The 21,384-nt window shown below is 45.4% G+C and overlaps 1 protein-coding gene across 3 annotated transcripts in view; it reads left to right on the forward strand.

Annotated features, from left to right (window-relative positions):
• LOC141218950 (uncharacterized) overlaps positions 1–21,384 on the forward strand; it is a 50,589-nt gene that overhangs the window by 28,393 nt on the left and 812 nt on the right. For 2 of the 3 annotated variants that reach the window (XM_073665999.1, XM_073665998.1), the window contains exons 3-4: positions 16,850–17,257; positions 20,397–20,528. In XM_073665999.1, coding sequence (XP_073522100.1) covers positions 17,050–17,257; positions 20,397–20,528 — 340 coding nt within the window. In that variant the 5' untranslated portion in view covers positions 16,850–17,049. The remainder of the gene's footprint in view (positions 1–16,849; positions 17,258–20,396; positions 20,529–21,384) is intronic. The other variant, XR_012287587.1, reaches the window with a different exon arrangement.

Here is a 21,384-nt window from a genome sequence, read left to right on the forward strand (position 1 = left end):
ACCGTGCCAGCCAGAAGACTCCCCTGCAGTCCATCGTCACCCGGCAACCGTTGGAACTGGTAGCCTTGGATCATGTAAAGCTGACCCCAAGCAGAAGTGGCTACGTCTACGCGTTAACCATCGTGGATCATTACTCCCGGTTCTTGGTTGTCGTCCCCGTCAAGGACTTAACGGCTCAAACAGCAGCTAGAGCCTTCCAGCAGCACTTCTGCCGTCCACACGGGTACCCGGACCAAGTGCTGACGGACCAGGGACCTGCCTTTGAAGCGGAGGTCTTCCAGGAATTTTGCAATCTGTATGGCTGCCGGAAGATAAGGACGACACCCTACCATCCGCAAACTAATGGACTTTGTGAAAAAATGAACCAGGTGGTAATGGATCTTCTAAAAACGTTGCCTCTGGAAGAACGCAGTCTGTGGCCTGAGAAGTTGCCCGATCTGGTGGACCTATACAACCACATCCCGGTAGGTTCCACCAACTGTACCCCGGCTTACCTAATGAGGGCGAGACCTGGTAAGTTACCTGTTGACCTGGAAATGGGAGTCCTGACACCCGAGGACACTTCACCAGAACCGGAAAGTACAGGAGAGCGTGGAGCGAAGTCTCTGTCAGGCTAGGGAAAGACAAGAGAAAACTTACAACCAATATGCTCCCGCCGTTCCCCTGGTACCCGGAGAGCAGGTCTTAAAGAGGAAAAGACGGCTCCACAAGTTGGACGACCAGTGGGAGAAGGACCCGTACACCGTACTGCCCTCAAGCCACGATAACCCGAAGGTCTGTACCATCAGTAAAGACGGAGGGGAAACCACAGCCATTGTATCCCGGGACCACCTGAAGAAGTGTCCCGAACAACTGAGGAACCCTGAAGAGGAACAAGAAGACCATCGACCCGTAGAGGAAAGGGAAGATATGGTTAGTACTGTGCTCGGGGACTTCCCTCGGTCTTGGACTCAAGTCAATGGTGCAGTTGTGGTACCCGTACTCACCTTCCTCCAACCGTCATCCCAAGCACCTACGGAGCAACGGGTAGAGCTGGAAGAACAGCCGGTCCAGGAGGCAGAAGACCCCACACCCGCAGACCAGGAGGATCAATCCTCTGCTTGCAGTGAGCCTGCCATATCCCTAGTGAGCCAGGGAACTCGTAGACAGCTGCCCAGTTTACCCTTGACAGCTCCTACACCCTGTAGTTCGGGGCCAGACAGTCAGCTCCGTAGGTCCACCAGAGCCACTAGAGGCCAGTTACCCGCACGCTGGAGGATTTAAAGTGTATAAATTGTTTTATTTATGTTTACCTGTGTATTGTTGCTTGTGTATAATTTTGTGTTTCTAGTTATTTTTAGGAGTCCTTGGTGGATCTTCCGGGAATCCTTGTACAATTAGTTGGAGCGTAACCCAGGATGGACTAGAGACTGTTAAGGACTCGGGGCAAGACAGACCCCTACCTGGTTACGTCTCCCTGTTTTGGTGAAATGGACACCTTTGTTTTCTTCAAAACTGCACCCGGTTGCGGACACGCCGTAACCATCTTTATGTGTTTTTCTTATTGTATTATTATTGTTTATACCTTGTTATGTTTTTCTAAAAATATGTTTAGTCCCGGAGTACTAAATTTCACTAGGGGGGAATGTGACACCCCAGGGGTCTGGTTGCCACAGTGATAGAGATATTACGTCTGAGAGCAGGTGGGAGGTCTCTTGGTCAGGGATCCTATGCATGCCACACCTCCTGCCCAGTCCTGGGAGGGGAAGAACTTCCCCTATATAAACCTGGGGCTGAGGCAGGGTTAGTGAGTAGAGAAGAAGCAGAGAAAAGAAGCAAATATAGGAAGAAACAACAGGAGCTCTGTGGGAGCAGTGTACAAGGAGTCAGGGGCTGGCAGCTGCAGAGCTCGCCCTGACTGAGAAGATTTCTTACCGGACCCGGAGTCCGAGGCTGTGGGGACTAACTCCTGCCCAGCAGCAGAATCCGTCAGGCAGGGGATTCCAGGTCCTCTGGCCAAGAAACCTGAAGGCACGGTCACACGCATGGGACCAGCACCGCCATCGTGGAGCGGAAGCTACTAGAAGGCCCCGAGTCACCGGCCATACGGGTGAGCACCACACGGCACACTCAGGAACGTGGGCTACTTTTACCCGCCTCTAGCAAGGTAGCCAGAAGAGTACAGTTAGTTTGGGAGGCCTACAACTCCGCCTGGCCAGGGGAGATCCCATCTGCTCAAGGACTGACCAGGCCCCAATCGCTAGCCAGTACTCCGGGAGGGTCTATCTTTGTCACCAGTAAAGACCCTGAACTACACAGTACCGTCTCCGAGTGGTTCCTGCTACCCCCATCATCCACGTCGGCTGCCCTGAGGCCATACCCCTCCCGTTGGGGGTTATACTATCACGCTGCACAATCCTACCACCGGCCTCAGCGGTCTGCCCTGCAGCAGCAGCTCCCTGGCTGCACTCAACGGGTGGCGTAGTCATCTAACATCTACTGCTAAAACATCGCCGCTTAGTCTGACTCCCTGGGCACGGACCGGATCACCGCCACGAGACTACAACCCTCAACAGATCCGGCTCCGGGTAAGCTCCCGCGTGCGCAACGCTGCGCGACACAGGCCCAGGGGCGCGTCACAGACATACTAGGGAATACATTTCAGCATTCAAGTAACAGTGGCAGCAGTACTCCATACCAAAGGCAAGTTGGGGCACCCACTGAAAAATAAATCATTTTAAAGCTAGTCTCAGTGTTAGCCAGACCTGGAGGTCTTTGTGAAGAAATATGGGATCAGTCAGGCTGGTACAATGGTCACAGCGCAATACATCGACCCATGTAGCCCTGTACTGGGAATATGAAGGCCCTCGGTGGAGCTTGTTGTTCATTTGCAAAGTTCTACACAAGTATTGCGCCACCGTCCTCAACCATCAAATGTGAACCTCTGTCATACTATACAGATGAAAGTTTAAAGCATTATTCCTGCTACCCATTGTACATTTTTTCCAGACCTAGTAAATGAGAGTTTATTTTCGGAAACATGTCTGTCTTCTTCTTTGCGGAGTTAAAGAGTCCCAGTGTCTCACCACCTGTGGCAGAACATAGTCTGAAGGTGCCATCAGCTGAATCCGTAATATGTGCACACAACGAGGAACCCCTTGTCTCGTCCCTTACACCTTCACCATACTTCATTGTTGCTTGCAGACCCTCTATATTGTTCCACTCTCCAGCCCTTTGACAAACTAACTGTCTTCTGTGAACGGCAAATATTTCACATTTTTGCTCATTAGTCCATAGCCAAGGCTGACATTTTTCGGCACCCTTGTTTCTATGACTAAGATATTGTTTTTGATTACAATTCTTCCTTGAAGACCACTTCTGGCCAGAACTTTGGATGGGATGGGAGCATTTTTGTGCCAGCTCTGTGCTCAGGCTTGGACTGGCCGACAGGAGAATCCTCCAGTGGACCCCTGTGCAGAGTGGCCACCACCCTTTTATATGAGCAGTACTTGGCACAATAAACTTTACTCACTATGTGCAGACAAAGGTAGCATCTTATTCATTTACCAATCTACCCAGTTCATGGTTATATAAATTTGTGATTGAGGATAATGTCACATTTGCATGTAGTTGAGAAGTGGGGCCCTAAAGTTGGACAGTGGGGGTCTCTGGCACCAGTCAGACACTGCTTGTGTCTCTTGTATTCGGTGTCTCTGTGTCCCGGTCTTCAGTCTTCAAGCAGGTAGTTTGTTGTGTAGGACATACACTATTTTAGTGCCCTTCCCCCATCACAGAGATTGGTCTCCATAAGGATGTGTGCCCACGATGCATTTTTAAACTTTTCCGCAGCAGCAAAAACGCTGCAGAAACGCTTAAAAAACGCATGGTAGAAGGCCTGCCATGGTCCCCAATGATAATCCGCATGTGCTGTGCACATGCTGCGGAAATTTCCACTGCGGATTATCATTGCGGAAAAAAACGCAGCACTACCAATTATTTTGCGGAAGTGCTGCGTTTTCGCCGCCATTTACTTGCATTAGATCGCATGGATTACGCATCACTGTATATGTAGATGCGCATTCCATGCGTTCTAATGTGTGGATCGTACCCAGGTCTAGAGAAGAGGAGACTCTCCTCCGGACCCTTGTACCATAGAAAATTGTAAAAAAAAATGAATAAAATAAGTATATATTTATTTTTTACCTTCTGGCGGCCCCCGATGAGCTCCTCCTCTCATGCCGGCAGTTCGATGGACTGAAGGAATTGCGCTGACGTCATAGTCATGTGACGGGTCACGCGACACTGACGTCGGCAGGTCCTTCAGTGTAACATGATCTGCCGGCAGCCGGGACGGTGAAGCTAGACACCGGGGGCCATCAGAAGGTAAGTAAATATTTATTTTTTGACATTCTCTTGGGTCACACTATATAAATCCATGCTGGTTGCATGGATTTATATAGTGTGACCAAGTTGTCAAGCACTTTCCAAGTGATGCTAAAATCGCTTGGAAAGCACTTGTCAAACCGCATGCGGAAATGCATGTGAAGAACGCTTCACATCCGCATGTCCCTGGCAGGAAAAACGCATGTACAATCCGCATGTACAATCCGCATGTACAATCCGCACGTACAATCCACATGCGTTTTTTCTGCCAGGGGAGATGCAGAAACGCTCAGGAAAAATCCGGAGCATTTCTGCATCGTGGGCACATTGTTAGAACCCTCCTGTTAGTTTTTGCTATCTTGTGTTTTGCAGTCACGTGACGATCTACCTATATATTCCAGCTCCTCCCTTCTGGCTTTGCTGGACTTCAGTGTTGTTTGACTGTTTTGCTAGCCTGGTGCTTCTGTGCCTTTCTCTGTTTGCTTGGTCCTCTTGGACCTCTAGTACTTTTTGTCAGTTTGTCTTTTGTGTTCTACAACAATTTCTGTTTAGGAGGTGTCCCATTTTTGTCCCAGTCCTTAGTTCTTTAGGGACCCCTACCTTAATTCTATAGGTCTTCGTTCAGACTAGCCGAGGACGAAGGTGGGTCTGTTCACTAGGAACAGGCAGCCCGCTACATCGTAGGGATTCAGCTTAGTCTTACTGTAGGGACAGCTTTCCCCTATCTTTCCTTAGTTCTTCTTGCAGATCACAACAGTAAGTCCAGCCCAAAAAAAAAACTAAAAGGAAAGAAATTCAGGGATCAGTATGGTTTCCGTCCAGGAGTTGGCTCAACGCGTGCAAGGATTGTCTCTGGAGGTGGCCGAGCTTCAGCAACACGTGAGTAGCTGTCCTGGAGCGCATTTTGTGGAACCAAAGGTAGGACTGCCTGATGTTTTTTATGGTAAACAGCAAGATTTTTTTCCTTTAAAAATGCTTATTTGTTATATTTTCGTTTGAGACCAAGTTCCTCTGGGAATGAATCACAGCGCATTGGTTTTATTATGTCACTTTTGCGCAAAGAACCACAGGGTTGGGCCTTTTCCCTCCAGCCTAATGATCCGTGTTTAAATTCTGTTGAAGAATTTTTTTCTGCTATGGGGCTATTATATGACGATCCTGATCGAATCTCATCTGCTGAATCAGAACTTAGACGTTTGAATCAGGGGTCTGATGATGTTGAAAATTATTTCACACACATCAGGAGATGGGCTTCAGAAGTTAAGTGGAATGATTCGGCGCTTAGATGTTTATTTCTTGCTGGTCTGAGTGAAAGGGTTAAGGATTTGCTAATTGCATTCCCTGCACCTGAGACTCTGCAGGAGGCTATGCAGTTAGCTGTTCGTATAGACAGGAGACTGAGGTGCAGGCTCAATGACGTAAAGACTCCTGTAATGTCAGGTCCTAGTCCCCAGAAAATCTGCACTGACGGCGGGGAACCGATGGAGGTTGGGGAGATGTCACTCCACTCTCAGGAAAAAGACTGGAGATTCGCTGAGGGATTGTGTCTTTATTGTGGTAAAGGTGACCATTTGATTAAGTATTGTGAGCGTCATTTAAGTAAAGAAAAAAAAAGGTCAGTTACGCCCGTATAGCTTGTTTATGCTCTGCAAGAGTATTTCTTTCTGGGAGTACTACTCTGCAGGGAGATTTGATTGAATTTCAGGTATTTGTGGATTGTGGTTCAGCACTTAATGTGATTGATAAAGGGTTTTTGGAAAACCTTAAATTGAAATCCAAACCTTTGTCATCACTTATTTCTGTGGTTGCAATTGATAACACTCCTTTGAACTGTATTACTCACAAGGTTGCAGTATTTTCTCGCACTATCAATGGAGTTCACCAAGAAATTTTGGACTTGGTTGTTTTGGATAATTTACCCTCTCCAGTTGTTCTAGGATTGCCTTGGTTAAAACTGCACAATCCTTTATTGGACTGGTCTACTAATGTGATTAAGTTTTGGAGTCCGAAGTGCTATGATAAATGTTGTAATGGTCGCTCTGCGGCTGTGGAAAAAGTGGAATTACCTGTACCTATTCAAGATTTTTGGAGGGTTTTTTTGGAGGAGTCGCAAGTTTTACCTCCTCATAGGGATTATGATTGCGCCATTGAGTTTGTTCTGGGTGCTACTCTTCCCAAAAGTCGCTTGTTTAAACTGACTATCCCTGAAAGAAAGGCCTTGGAGGAGTACAAAGAGACTAGCCTGGTTGCTAGTCACATTAGACCTTCTAAGTCGCCTGTGGCAGTCGGATTCTTCTTTGTTAAAAAAAAGGACGGCGGTTTATGTCCATGTCTGGATTTTCGTGAAATAAGATTACCGTACGCAATTCCTACCCGTTACCGTTAATTCCTGACTTGTTTAACCAGTTAGTGGGAGACAAGTGGTTCTCCAAAATTGATCTCCGGGGGGCATACAATTTGTTACGTGTGAAGGAGGGTGATGAATGGAAAACTGCTTTTAACACTCCGGTAGGTCATTTTGAAAATCTGGTGATGCCTTTTGGTCTTACCAATGCACCTGCATTTTTTCAGAACCCTATTAATGACATCCTGAGACCTCTGATTGGTAAGAATGTGGTTGTGTATTTGGATGACATTTTGATTTATTCACCAGATCTGGAGTCCCATTGGCAGAGTGTACGTGAAGTTTTGCAGTTATTGGGTGATATTTCACTCTTTGCTAATCTGGAGAAATGTGAGTTTGCTGTGCAGAAAATTTGTTTTTTGGGCTACATTGTCTCCAGCGATTGCTTTGAGATGGACCCTGTGAAGGTTCAGGCTGTGCAGGAATGGCCTAGGCCTATTGGTTTGAAATCTATACAGAGATTTTTGGGTTTTGCCAATTATTACAGGAAATTCATTAAGAATTTTTCTGTAATTGTTAAACCTCTAACCGATCTCACCAGGAAAGGTGCGAATACGGCCCAGTGGACTACTGAGGCCATTGAAGTTTTTGAGTATCTCAAAGAGAGGTTCAGTTCTGCCCCTATCCTTATGCAGCCTGATGAGACCAAGCCTTTTTTGGTCGAGGTCGATGCTTCATCGGTGGGGGTCGGAGCAGTTTTGTCTCAGGAGAACAAGGGTGGAGTACATCCTTGTGCCTTCTTTTCGAAAATTTTTTCGGAAACCGAACTGAATTATGATGTTGGAAATCGGGAGCTGCTGGCTATTAAACTCGCGTTTGAACATTGGCGTCATTTTTTGGAAGGCGCTAGATTTCCTATTCAGGTTTTCACAGATCATAAGAATTTGATTTATCTGGATGCTGCCAAGCGCTTGAATGCCCGTCAAGCTAGGTGGGCACTTTTTTTTTCTCGGTTTCATTTTTCTGTTACCTATTTCCCTGGTACTAAGAATGTTAAAGCCAATGCTTTATCTCGCAGCTTCTCTCCTACGGTCGGTGCCGAGGAGGAGGAGAGCATTTTACAGAAAGGAGTTGTGGTGGCGGCTTTGGACTCTGTTTTGGAGAATGGGATTCTGAAAGCTCAAGATGATGCTCCATCTAACACTCCCCATGGGAGGTTGTTCGTGCCTGGAGCCTTTAGGAGAGATTTGTTTGTGGAGTGTCATGAGTCTCTGTTGGCAGGTCATCCAGGAATTTCGGAGACTAAGAGACTGATCAGTCGCAGTTTTTGGTGGCCTGGATGGCAGAAGGAAGTCATCAAGTGAGTGTGTCAGTGTACTGTGTGCGCTAGGTCAAAGGCTTCACATACTCCTGCTGCGGGGTTGCTTTGCCTTCTGGATGTTCCTAGTGCGCCTTGGACGCATCTCACTATGGATTTTATTACTGATCTTCCTGTGTCCGAGGGTTTTACTGTCATCTGGGTGGTCGTGGACCGTTTTAGTAAGATGTGTCATTTGGTTCCATTCATTAAGTTGCCCTGCGCCAAGACACTCGCTAAGGCATTTGTTAAGGAGATTGTCAAGCTCCATGGTGTTCCCACGGATATTGTTTCTGATAGAGGACCTCAGTTTGTGGCTTGCTTTTGGCGTGCTTTTTGTGCAGGTTGGGAGTCCATTTGTCATTTTCGTCTGGTTATCATCCTGAGTCTAATGGACAGACTGAAAGAAAGAACCAGGATGTTGAGCAGTTTTTGCGTTGCTTTGTGGCGGACAATCAAGAGGTGTGGTCGGAGTTTCTGCTTCTCGCAGAATTTGCTCTTAACAGTCATACATCCTCCTCTGCTGGGTGTTCTCCTTTTTTTTTGTTGTACTGGGAGACATCCGTCTTTTGGTTCTTTCTCCAAATTGGGGTCGGCGGTGCCGGAGGAGGAGAATTTTTCCGGTGATTTAGAGAGAGTTTGGACTAATGTACGTTGTAACCTTCAAGAGGCTAACAAAAAGTCCAAGAAGTATTTTGACAGGAAACGTAAAGAGGTTTTGTTTACTGTGGGTGACATGGTTTGGTTGTCCTTGAAGAACCTGCGTTTGAGGATTCCCTCTAAAAAACTGGGTCCTAAGTTTGTGGGTCCATTTAAAGTGCTTCAGGTTGTTAACCCACCTGCTGTTAGGTTGGATGTCCCTACTTCCTGGAAGATTAATCCTGTATTTCATGTTTCCTTCTTGAAAAAGGCTGACGTATCTAATAGGGACGCCACTGTCACAGTTCCTCCTGTGGTGGAAGACGGCGAATATGAAATTTCTCGTATTTTGAATTCTAGATGGCATAGAGGGAAATTACAGTATCTTGTCTCCTGGAAGGGTTTCGGTCCCGAAGACTACTCCTGGGTAAGGACGGATGATGTCTCTGCTCCTAGGCTAGTTAAAGCTTTCCACAGGAGGTTTCCTCAAAGGCCTGGGCCTGGAGGATCAGGAGGATCCTCATAGAAGAGGGGGTTCTGTTAGAACCCTCCTGTTAGTTTTTGCTATCTTGTGTTTTGTGGCCACGTGACCACCTGCCTATATATTCCAGCTCTGCCCTTCTGGCTTTGCTGGACTTCAGTGTTGTTTGACTGTTTTGCTAGCCTGGTGCTTCGGTGCCTAGCTCTGTCAGTTTGCTTGGTCCTCTTGGACCTCTAGTACTTTTTGTCAATTTGTCTTTTGTGTTCTACAACAATTTCTGTTTAGGAAGTGTCCCATTTTTGTCCCAGTCCTTAGTTCTTTAGGAGCCCTTCCTTAATTCTATAGGTCTTCGTTCAGACTAGCCGAAGAAAAAAGTGGGTCTGTTGACTAGGAACAGGCAGCCCGCTACATCGTAGGGATTCAGCTTAGTCTTACTGTAGGGACAGCTTTCCCCTATCTTTCCTTATTTCTTCTTGCAGATCATAACACACATAGCCTTACTTTGTTATTTAGATAGACAGATAGATAGAGGGCTGCCACCAGGAATTTCAGGGCCCAATATTGGCAACATTTTCAAGCTCCCTTGAGACTCCGCCCAGGCTCCACCCCAGCTCCACCTCCACCCCTCGAAACTTCCACAGTCCCACCACCAAATATTGGAAAAACTCCACTTCTGCACCACGCCCTCACCAATCACAGATTTACAGTTCCCACTCAACCATATATCACATACATAGCCAGCAACTTTTGTTTTGGCCAAAAGATTTTTTTAATCAACCACCACGACAAGTTAGACTCTTTTGGCTGGGCCCTACTTTACTCTAACCTATTAAACCTTTCTTAAAATATCCAATACTCTTTTTAGGTATATTTTTATTTCTTTTTCTTTAAAGGAATGTGTCACATACATTTTTTAAAATGACTAATAATATCACATTCAAGGAACAAAAACCATCACACCATAGCCGGACCACAATTTACCATCACATAGTCACCAAATAATACCACATACAAGGTATACTGCCACACCATGACCAGACCACATATTACCACCACATAGTGATCAAATAATAGCACATACAAGGAAAAAATACCGCCACACCATGGCCAGACCACATATTACCACCACATAGTGATCAAATAATACCACATACAAGGAAAAAATACCGCCACACCATGGCCAGACCACATATTACCACCAAATGGTCACCAAATAATACCACATATACACTGTGTGCAGAATTATTAGGCAAATAAGTATTTTGATCACATGATAATTTTTATACATGTTGTCCTACTCCAAGCTGCATAGGCTTGAGAGCCAACTACCAATTAAGTAAATCTGGTGATGTGCATCTCTGTAATGAGGAGAGGTGTTGACTAATGACATCAACACCCTATATAAGGTGTGCTTAATTATTAGGCAACTTCCTTTCCTTTGGCAAAATGGGTCAGAAGAGAGATTTGACGGGCTCTGAAAAGTCCAAAATTGTGAGATGTCTTGCAGAGGGATGCAGCAATCTTGAAATTTCCATACTTTTGAAGCGTGATCACCGAACAATCAAGCGTTTCATGGCAAATAGCCAACAGGGTCGCAAGAAGCGTGTTGGCCAAAAAAGGCGCAAAATAACTGCCCATGAATTGACGAAAATCAAGCGTGAAGCTGCCAAGATGCCATTCGCCACCAGCTTTGCCATATTTCAGAGCTGCAACGTTACTGGAGTATCAAAAAGCACAAGGTGTGCGATACTCAGGGACATGGCCAAGGTAAGGAAGGCTGAAAAACGACCACCTTTGAACAAGAAACATAAGATAAAATGTCAAGAATGGGCCAAGAAATATCTTAAGACTGATTTTTCAAAGGTTTTATGGACTGATGAAATGAGAGTGACTCTTGATGGGCCAGATGGATGGGCCAGAGGCTGGATCAGTAAAGGGCAGAGAGCTCCACTTCGACTCAGACGCCAGCAAGGTGGAGGTGGGGTACTGGTATGGGCTGATATAATCAAAGATGAACTTATGGGACCTTTTCGGGTTGAGGATGGAGTGAAGCTCAACTCTCAGACCTACTGCCACTTTCTGGAAGACAACTTCTTCAAGCAGTGGTACAGGAAGAAGTCGGTATCGTTCAAAAAAAACATGATTTAAATGCAGGACAATGCTCCCTCACATGCATCCAACTACTCCACAGCGTGGCTGGCCAGTAAAGGTCTAAAAGAAGAAAAAATAATGACATGGCCCCCTTGTTCATCTGATCTGAACCCCATAGAGAACCTGTGGTCCATCATAAAATGTGAGATCTACAGGGAGTGAAAACAGTACACCTCTCGGAACAGTGTCTGGGAGGCTGTGGTGGCTGCTGCACGCAATGTTGATCGAAAACATATCAAGCAACAGACAGAATCTATGGATGGAAGGCTGTTGAGTGTCATCATAAAGAAAGGTGGCTATAATGATCACTAATTTTTTTGGTTTTTGTTTTTGCATGTCAGAAATGTTTATTTCTAAATTTTGTGCACTGATATTGGTTTACCTGGTGAAAATAAACAACTGACATAGGATTATATTTGGTTTTTATTAAGTTGCCTAATAATTCTGCACAGTAATAGTTACCTGCACACACAGATATCCTCCTAAGATAGCCAAATCTAAAAAAAAAACACTCCAACTTCCAAAAATATTAAGCTTGGATATTTATGAGTCTTTTGGGTTGATTGAGAACATAGTTGTTGATCAATAATAAAAATAATCCTCTAAAATACAACTTGCCTAATAATTCTGCACACAGTGTAAGGGACAAATACCGCCACACCATGACCGGACCACATATTACCACCACATAGTGACCAAATAATACAATACTGATCATTAATAAAAAAAAAAAAAAATACTAATATTACCATAAGTGCCATTATACACAGGAGCTCTCTACATAGTAGACGGTGTACAGTGATCACCAGTGACATTATACACAGGAGCTCTGTATATAGTGTCAGTGTACAGGTAATACAGTGATCACCAGTGACATTATACATAGGAGCTGTGTATATAGTGTACAGGTAATACAGTGATCACCAGTGACATTATACACAGGAGCTCTGTATATAGTGTCAGTGTACAGGTAATACAGTGATCACCAGTGACATTATACATAGGAGCTGTGTATATAGTGTACAGGTAATACAGTGATCACCAGTGACATTATGCACAGGAGCTCTCCATATAGTGTATAGTGTACAGGTAATACAGTGATCACCAGTGACATACACAGGAGCTCTGCACATTAGTATATAGTGTCATTGTACAGAGAACACACTGACTCACAAGTGACGTCTCTAGTTGAAGTCCTTCATCTTCGCTTTTTTTCACTTTCATCCAGCGCAGACCGACCTCACTTCTTCCAGCCAGGACTCGTCTCTGCATAAAATAGCACACAGTTATCTAGAGCACATTCCCCAATTTCTACATTACGCAGCTGAATACAGATGTGCACCCACCATTAATATATAATTAGTTATTATGCAACCCACCATTCCAAATACAAATTGTAATCCACCACGGCCCCCCCCACTAACTGTAAATAGCCACTTTCTCCACCCAATAAATATATAAATTAAATAGCACCTGTACTCTTTCCCAATTCATTACCAGTCACACTCCTGCATCCTCAACACCCCCCACTCTGTACCTTCCGCTCCCCCAATTCATTATATTTACATGAACCCCTCCACTCCAATTCATTATGTCATGTTCATGCTCTCTCCCAACCTGTATTCATAATCATTTATTCTCCCCCACTCCCAATTCATCATTTGCTCTCCCCCACTCCCAATTCATTATTTGCTCTCCCCCACTCCCAATTCACCATTAGCTCTCCCCACCCCCCATTCAACATTTGCTCTCCCCACTCCAAATTCACCATTAGCTCTCCCCACTCCAAATTCACCACTAGCTCTCCCCACCCCCCACTCCCAATTCACCATTTGCTCCCCCCATCCCCACTCCCCATTCACCATTTGCTCTCCCCACTCCCAACTCATCATTTGCTCTCCCCACTCCCAATTCACCATTTGTTCTCCCCACCCTCCACTCCCAATTCACCATTTGCTCACCCCACCCTCCACTCCCAATTCACCATTTGCTCTCCCCACCCGCACTCCTAATTCACCATCTGCTCTCTACCCCCACTTCCAATTCAACGTTTGCTCTCCCCACCCCCCACTCACTATTTGCTCCATTCACCATTAGTTCTCCCCACCCCCTATTCCCAATTCACCATTTGCTCTTCCCACCCCCAATTCATCATGTGCACTCCACACTCCCAATTCACCATTAGCTCTCACTACCGCTCCCTCCCAATTGACCATTTTCTCTCCCCACTCCCAATTTACCATTAGCTCTCCCCACCCCCACTCCCAATGCACCATTTGCTCTCCCCACCCACCACTCCCAATTCACCGTTTGCTCTCCCCACCCCCAATTCACCATTTGCTCTCCCCACCCCCACTTCATCATTTGCTCTCCCCACCCCCAATTCACCATGTGCTCTCCACACTCCCAATTCACAATTTGCTCTCCCCACTCACCTCTCTCAATTAATCATTTGCTCTCCCCAACCACTCCCAATTCATCATTTGCTCTCCTCACCCCCCCATTCAGCATATGCTCTCCCCACCCCCCACTTCCAATTCACCATGTACTCTCCCCACCCCCCAGATCATTATCTGCTCTCCCCACCCCCAATTCACCATGTGCTCTCCCCATCCCCCACTCGCAATTCACCATTTGCTCTCTCCACCCCCCACCTTCAATTCATAATTTGCTCTCCCCACCCACCATGTGCTCTCCCCACCCCCAATTAATAATGTGCTCTATCCACTCCTCACTCCCAATTCACCATGTGCTCTCCCCACCCCCCACTCCCAGTTCACCATGTGCTCTCCCCACCCCTTAATTCCAGTTCACCTTGTGCTCTCCTCACCCCCCACTTCCAATTCTCCATGTGCTCTCCCCACCCCGACTCTCAGTTCATCATGAGCTCTCCCCACCCCCACTCCAAAATCATCATTTGCTCTCCCCACCCCCAATTCACCATGTGCTCTCTCCCCCCCCACTCCCAATTCATCATGTGCTCTCCCCTTCCCCCACTCCCTATTCTCCAAGTGCTTTCCCCAACCTCCACTCCCAGTTCATCATGAGCTCTCCCCCAAGACCATTTAATTAATTCTATTAAAAATAAATAAATTGATACTTACCTCTCATATAATCCCCTGCAGCTGCACTTCTGTACTGGCATCTTGGCCCTCTATGCAGACGCGTACGCGATGATGTCATTGCGTACGCACCTTCACCAGCACGTCCCATAAGAGGCGGAGGGACTGCACGGCCGTTCAGGTTTTATGGCGGTGAGAGCTCCAAGGGTCCCGGCACACGATACCCCAGTGTCGGCATATAAGTAAGCAAAAAAGATGGTAGCACTTAATAGAAAATTACATAAAAAATGGTGTATTTATTGGCCCGTGTGAACAGGTGCCAATGTTTCGGCTCAAAAGCAAGTGGATTTTTAATGCAACCAAACAAGCCTCATCAGGTCTAAGAAATGTATTTATTTTAATAAAATAAACAGTTTGTATTGTGGAGTCTGCTCCACTTCAGAATTATTACATATATTGGGAATAACTCTTTAACCCCTTCCCACTTAAGGTACTTTTTACTTTCCTGACCAAGCCAAATTTTTTAAACTAATATGTGCCATTTTATGTGGTAATAATTTTTTTCTTGACACATTGTAGTTTACGTTCGTGGTAAATTTAGGTCAATATGATAGACATTTATATAAAAAATATCGGAAATTTGATAAATATTTAGAAAAAGTCTCATTTTTGTACTTTGAATTTTGTATGCCAATGAAATGTCCCATCCCTCAGTTTTTCAGGACCATCTACACATTTGAAAAGATTTTGAGGGATCTATATGTCATGTATACACCTCAAAATATTCAAAACCGTATTCAGAAATTTTGTATAACCCACAGGGCTTCATGCAAAGTTAAATGAAAAATTACTTTTTATTATTATTATTAGCATGTGAAGGTATTTGCAAAGGGGGGTAGCAGAGGAATAGTGAGGCGAGAGATGAACCAGTCGAGCAGCAGAGTTGGGGATGGACTGGAGGGGTGCGAGAGTGTTAGCAGGTAGGCCACAGAGGAGGGTGTTGCAGTAGTCGAGGCGGGAGATGATGAGGGCATGAACAAGCAGTTTAATAGATTGAGGGTTGAGGAAAGGATGGATTCTGGGAATACTTTTGAGCTGGAGGCCACAGGAGGTGGCAAGAGCTTGGATGTGGGGTTTGAAGGACAGGGCAGAGTCAGGGGTTACTCCGGGGACCGGGGAAAGTGTGATGTCATTTATTGTGATAGAAAGATCAGGTGGGGAAGATATGCGAGATGAAGGAAAGATGATGAGTTCAGTGTGCGGAAACAGTTGGCTTATACTCGAGTATATACGGTATATACTTTAAACTGTAAAGTGTTAGTAACAAGGCAAATCAACAGTAGAACTAATAACAGTAAGCTTGGGATAGCAGAGAAAGTCTTTCACTATTTAACGTTAATGTTCTCTTCACAAAGGTGGTGTGCCCAGTCGTGTGAGTTTCCATGTAAGTTCTCTATGAAGCTCTGGCCCTAGCGGGGATCACTGGGTTTTCCGGCTAGGCCGCAAGTCTCTCTCTGATGTTCACTACTAGGACCAACCCTTCTCAATCAATATGTTTCCACAAAGTAAAATAATAGGAGCTATACTCACCTCCGGTGCTGGCACCATTCCAGCTGGATCACTGAGGGGCTCCCGCAGGAACTGAGCAGTCAATGTCTGTGATCCTAGCTGTTATCTTTAATTAACGCCTTTGATGCCGCAACCTATAGTATCAGTGGCATCTAGGTTGTCAAATAAAGGTAGGGGGCTCTTTTAGTCAACCAACTCACACAATGGCCCCCACAGCTGTAATTGTAAATCATGCCTCGCAGCATCGTGCAATAAAGCTCAACCAGGTTCACATTCTGTAAAGGGACTAAAGTAAAAAAAGTAAAAACCAAAACGGTTTATAGAAAAAAATAACAAATCCCAGGTCCCGTTCTTTGATGTGGACTTGGGAACTGAGCCGACAAATGATGGCTGCATTATTCAGCCATCATCTGCCTCTAACAGATGCGAGTGGAGGGAAGCGACCGTTAACCTGTTATATGCCGCTAACTATCTGTGATGGCAGAATTTACAGCGACTGGTCCAGGTGGGGCACACTGTTCTAACTGTCCCTGCATCATGATTGTGGGGTGCCAAAGGGTTGTCATGACAGCTTGAGGTTTTCTGAACACCCCAGTGCTTGTCATGACAATACTCTGTAGTATCGGTGTCTCTGCGCCTTGACAGGCAGAGACGCCGTCCCTCTTACCGCCGCGCTCCCCTCCCGGCGTCCTCCGGCGCTCCTGCTTCTGCCGGCGCGCAGCTTCCCGGGCATTGTGCTTAGGGCGCCCTCTTAAAGGGGCCGCGCACGCCGTCCTAAGGAGTCCCCGGCCAATGACCGGAGGACCTCTCATATAAAAGGCACCTCCTCCAAGATGGAGGTGCCCATGCAAGGTTGTAGCTTTGTGTGTTAAACTCTGCTTCAGCCCTCAGGTCCTGCTGCCAGCCTGACTACCAGTCCAGCCCGCCAGCTTGACTACAAGTCCAGCCCGCCAGCCTGACTACAAGTCCAGCCCGCCAACCTGACTACAAGTCCAGCCCGCCAGCCTGACTACTAGTCCAGTCCGCCAGCTTGTCTACTCTCCAGCCCGACAGTCTGTCTACAGTCAAGTCCGCCAGTCTGTCTATGGGCCTTGCCCGCCTGCTTACCTGGAAGCACCTGCCTGTTACCTACCGTGCCTACCAGTCAGCTTATCTGGAGGCTCCTGCTTGTTATCTGCCGTGTCTGCCAGTCTGCCTACCCGGATCACCCGTCAGCCTGCCTGCCGTGCTCATCTGCTGTACCGGTCAGTTCCTGCCTTCTGACCCGTGGGAGTCACCTGCTCTCATACAAGGTTGGTCCCAGAGTAGCACCTGGTCTCTCTGCTCGGTCTTCCCTGGTCACGGAGTCGATTGAGCCGCCGTATGACCTTGGTCAGTCCGAGTTGACAGCTACTTACGCCCCTCTGGTCCCTCCTTGCACCGCAGCACAGAGGTTCCACCACCCGGATCCGTAACATACTCCTTTGAACACATGCCTGTGGAGAGTAGGAGACTGTGATTTTTGCTACATACTGAAGCAGGGCTGCCACCAGGAATTTCAGCACCCCATACTGGCAACATTTCCGGGCACCCTTGAGACTCCACACCAGCCCCGCCTCCACCCCTCAAACTTTCCACCGTCCCACCTCCCACTCTTGGAAAAACTCTGCTTCTGCACCTCGGTTTCACCAATCACACATAAACAGTTCCCATCGAACACCATATCACATACACAGCCATCAGCTTTTGTTTTGGCCAAAAGATTTTTTAAGCCTGCCACCACGACAAGGTAGACTCTTTTGGCAGGGCCCTACTCTACTCTAACCTATTAAACATTTCTTAAACTATCCAATATTCTTTTTAGGTATATTTTGCTTATTTTTCTTTAAGGGAATGAGTGACGTACATTTTTTAAACTAATTGAAACCAGATTGTGATAATTTTTTTATAATCTGTATTTCTGACTTCAGATTATTGTATCCTGTTTTCTGTACATTTATGGAAATCTGCTGTCTTGCCTGTTTGGAGATATGAACAATAGACATATGGATGTATATATATCACAAGACAAAATATGGGAGTCTAATTCCTAGGGAGAGTTTTCTATACATGTTCTCATGTTTAGTGACATGCAGATGTCATTGTGCAGGAAAGGGGAAGAGGTGAGCTGTGACACGACCTAATGTGAATGGTGGATTCTGTTATCTCTCATTGTAATCCTGCTGGCTATGATAATGAGGTGACTGCTGAAAAGGAATCTCTTCTGGACGTGTTATTCTATTAGAAAAGCAATTTCTGTTTATTTATTATTTATGATATAAGGGGTGACAAACTTTAAAGTAAATTCTTCCAAAAAGTTAAACTATGATTAAAAGGATTGGCAATTTTCTGGTTATTCTTTACCAATGTGTTTGAGATGATGATAAGGCACTTAGTATTATGGTCTTTCTTGAACTTCGGCACTAAATACGAAATATGGGAAATAGACTATATTTCTATGTTGAATTTCTGCATTAAGGGCCTTTTATTCATCTCACACACACATTGGTTAAGAATAACCAGAACACGGTCAATGCCCTTAACATAAAAGTTTTGTAAAACATTCCCACTAAACATTTCGCTAATTAAATCTATTTTTCATAAGAGTCATTTAGTTAAATCCTTTGGTCAATTATGTAAAGTGCAAAATTATAATGTAACAAAACAAAGACAAAACGTATAACCAATTAATACAATGAAAATAAGGTCATTTTGTGAGGTCAGAAAACATATTAAAACAACAAACAGTTTTGCACACGATCTAAGGAAATGAACCATAATAATAAAGATGTATTTCCATAAATTCAAGAACAACAAACAATAGTGCGCTCTATCCTAAAAACTGAGCCCTAATATTAAATGGGTCTTCCCATCTGGGGTACGGATAGTGCATCGCAGGGTCAGTCAGGTGCAGGTCTCAGAACTGAAACATTACTAACTGATCTGTTACATCTGTCTAATACTAGGACTTTGGGTCAGTAATCCCGCAGTCAGGCTAGGACACTCATCCATAATACAGGGGAACATACATGGCAATAACACACTAATGTAAAACTGGCTACATGTAGAAGATGTGAAGATGCAAATTTACATGTATGGAACAGGCAGTCGTTTTACCTGCTGGTTAGAAAAATCCTTAATCAGGTCTTTAATATTCAGGTGTCTGGCGAGCTCATGTTCAATTGACAGAAGGGCTCGGCTGTTTAACCGTTGTTCCGTCATTGTAGAATGCAGATAGTTCTTGAGAGTTTGCTAATGCTATCTCTCCTTCTGCTACTCAAAGTGGTTGGGTGATAAAAATTCTTGCAATACACACCTCTCCAAATCTTGAAGCTCGAATTTGTAGATGGCGTTTAGTAAAGCCAGTGGACCAATGTTTTCTGTAAATGTAGCTTCATAAACTTTCCGAAGACGTTGCTACTCAGAAAGTAACGGTGATGTGAGATCTACCTGCCTTCCCATGGGTTGTTCCATCTCTTGCTATTATTTTGAATTATTTGGTTCTTTCCTAGAATGGGTGGTTAAGTATGAAACAGGTTCCTCCGCTATAATCCATTATCTTGACGATTTTCTTTTTGTGGGACCACCAGATTCCAGGTCCTGTCAATTTTTGCTGGACAATTTTATTTTTTTCGCGTCGTATTTTGGCGTTCCCTTATCCAGTGGAAAAACTTTTGCTACTACTTCGCTATCCTTTTTAGGAATTGAGATTGATTCCGTTGCCATGGTTTTTCGCCTTCCCTCAGAAAAAAATTCAAAATTGCTGTCCCAGATTGAAGGATTTTGTTCTGTCCTCAAAGTAACACTATGTCAAATGCAGTCCATGCTAGGCCTCCTTAACTTTGCTTGCACAGTAATGCCTATGGGGAGAATTTTTCCAGACGTTTATCCCTCTCGACCAAAAGCATCAAGCTTCCCCATCATAGAATTCGGATAAAACCTCCTTTGAAAGCAGACTTGCTGGTTGGGAAGGAGTTCCTCTTGTCCTATAATGGATATACATTCTTTTAGTCATCGGAATTGACTAATGAGGATCTCTCCCTTTTTTCCGATGCCGCTGGATCTACTGGTTTCAGTGTCATTTTTGGAGACCAATGGTGTGCCGAACCTTGGCCGGAATCTTGGCGCACTGAGGGCTGGGTTAAAAACCTTACTTGGTTAGAGTTATTTCCTATCATCACAGCCATTTCTTTATGGGGCCCATCCCTCAGGGATAAACGGATCTGTTATTGGACTGACAATATGAGTATTGTACACGCCATAAATCACTTGTCATCCTCATCTCCCCTGGTTATCAAATTACTCAGATTCCTGGTATTAAAATGCTTACGTTTAAACATCTGGTTTTAAGCCCGCCATGTTCCGGGTACAAATAATGTCATTGCTGATTCTCTTTCTCGTTTCGATTGGCAGAAATTCCGGGAATGTTTCCCCGCAGCCAAACCAGAGGGGCATCCATGCCCATCCCTCATGTGGGAGGTGGTAGAGAAAGATTGATGGAGTTGGTGAGATCTTCAGTGGCCTCATCTACATGGCGTTCTTACGGTAAGGCATGGAATGAGTGGCATAACCTATTTGGGGATAGATCAGCAGCAGCATCCGACGTTGCCCGTCTGGAGGTCACAATCGAATATTTACTTTACTTGCGTAGCATGGGTGTTTCAGGAGCCGTTGCACAGAACCGCCTATCTGATCTCGGTGTTTATTTTCGCCTCTTAGGTTGGAACGATGTTACTAAGGTTTTCATCATTCGGCAGGCTATTATGGATTGGAGGAGGGAGCACACTCGTCAGGAGAACAGACGGCCCATTTCTTTCAGTTTACTTACCCGCCTAATCAACCCACTCCCGCTGTCCGCTCTTCTCCTTTCAAGTCTGCTCTACTCTCTGCCGCTTTTTGACTCGCGTTTTTTGGTTTGGTGCTTTGCGCATTAGTGAATTGGTGTCCCCATCCAAGCGCACTTCAGGAGGACTCCAGTATGATGGTATCACTCCCTGTGACCGAGGTCTCCGTATCCACTTTCGGAAATCGAAAATTGACCCGTCCGGTATTTGTTCATGGGTTCCCCTTCTTACCATCCCCGGTCCTATTTGTCCTTTAACCCTTGTTAATAATTACTTATCATTCTGGCGATCTGGTGACTCCTTTTTCTCACATGAGGATGGTTCTCCTCTTACGGTTTTTCAATTTCAATCTAGTTTTTTTGGAAATGTTTAGCTTTCGTAGGCCTTCCTCTCAAGGTATTTGGTACGTACTCCTTTAGGATAGCAGCTGCTACCGAAGCAGCCCGTGCTGGTTTGCCTAACTCCGAGATCCAGCACATTGGTAGATGGCGTTCCTCCTGTTTTGCAAGATACATCAGACCGAATTTATTGCTTCACTAACTTTATTATCTCTTCAT

This window comes from Phyllobates terribilis, unplaced genomic scaffold (assembly GCF_046119375.1).
Source record: "Phyllobates terribilis strain yellow unplaced genomic scaffold, ASM4611937v1 Scaffold_252__1_contigs__length_2834547, whole genome shotgun sequence".
In the NCBI taxonomy this organism is placed as follows: Eukaryota; Metazoa; Chordata; class Amphibia; order Anura; family Dendrobatidae; genus Phyllobates; species Phyllobates terribilis.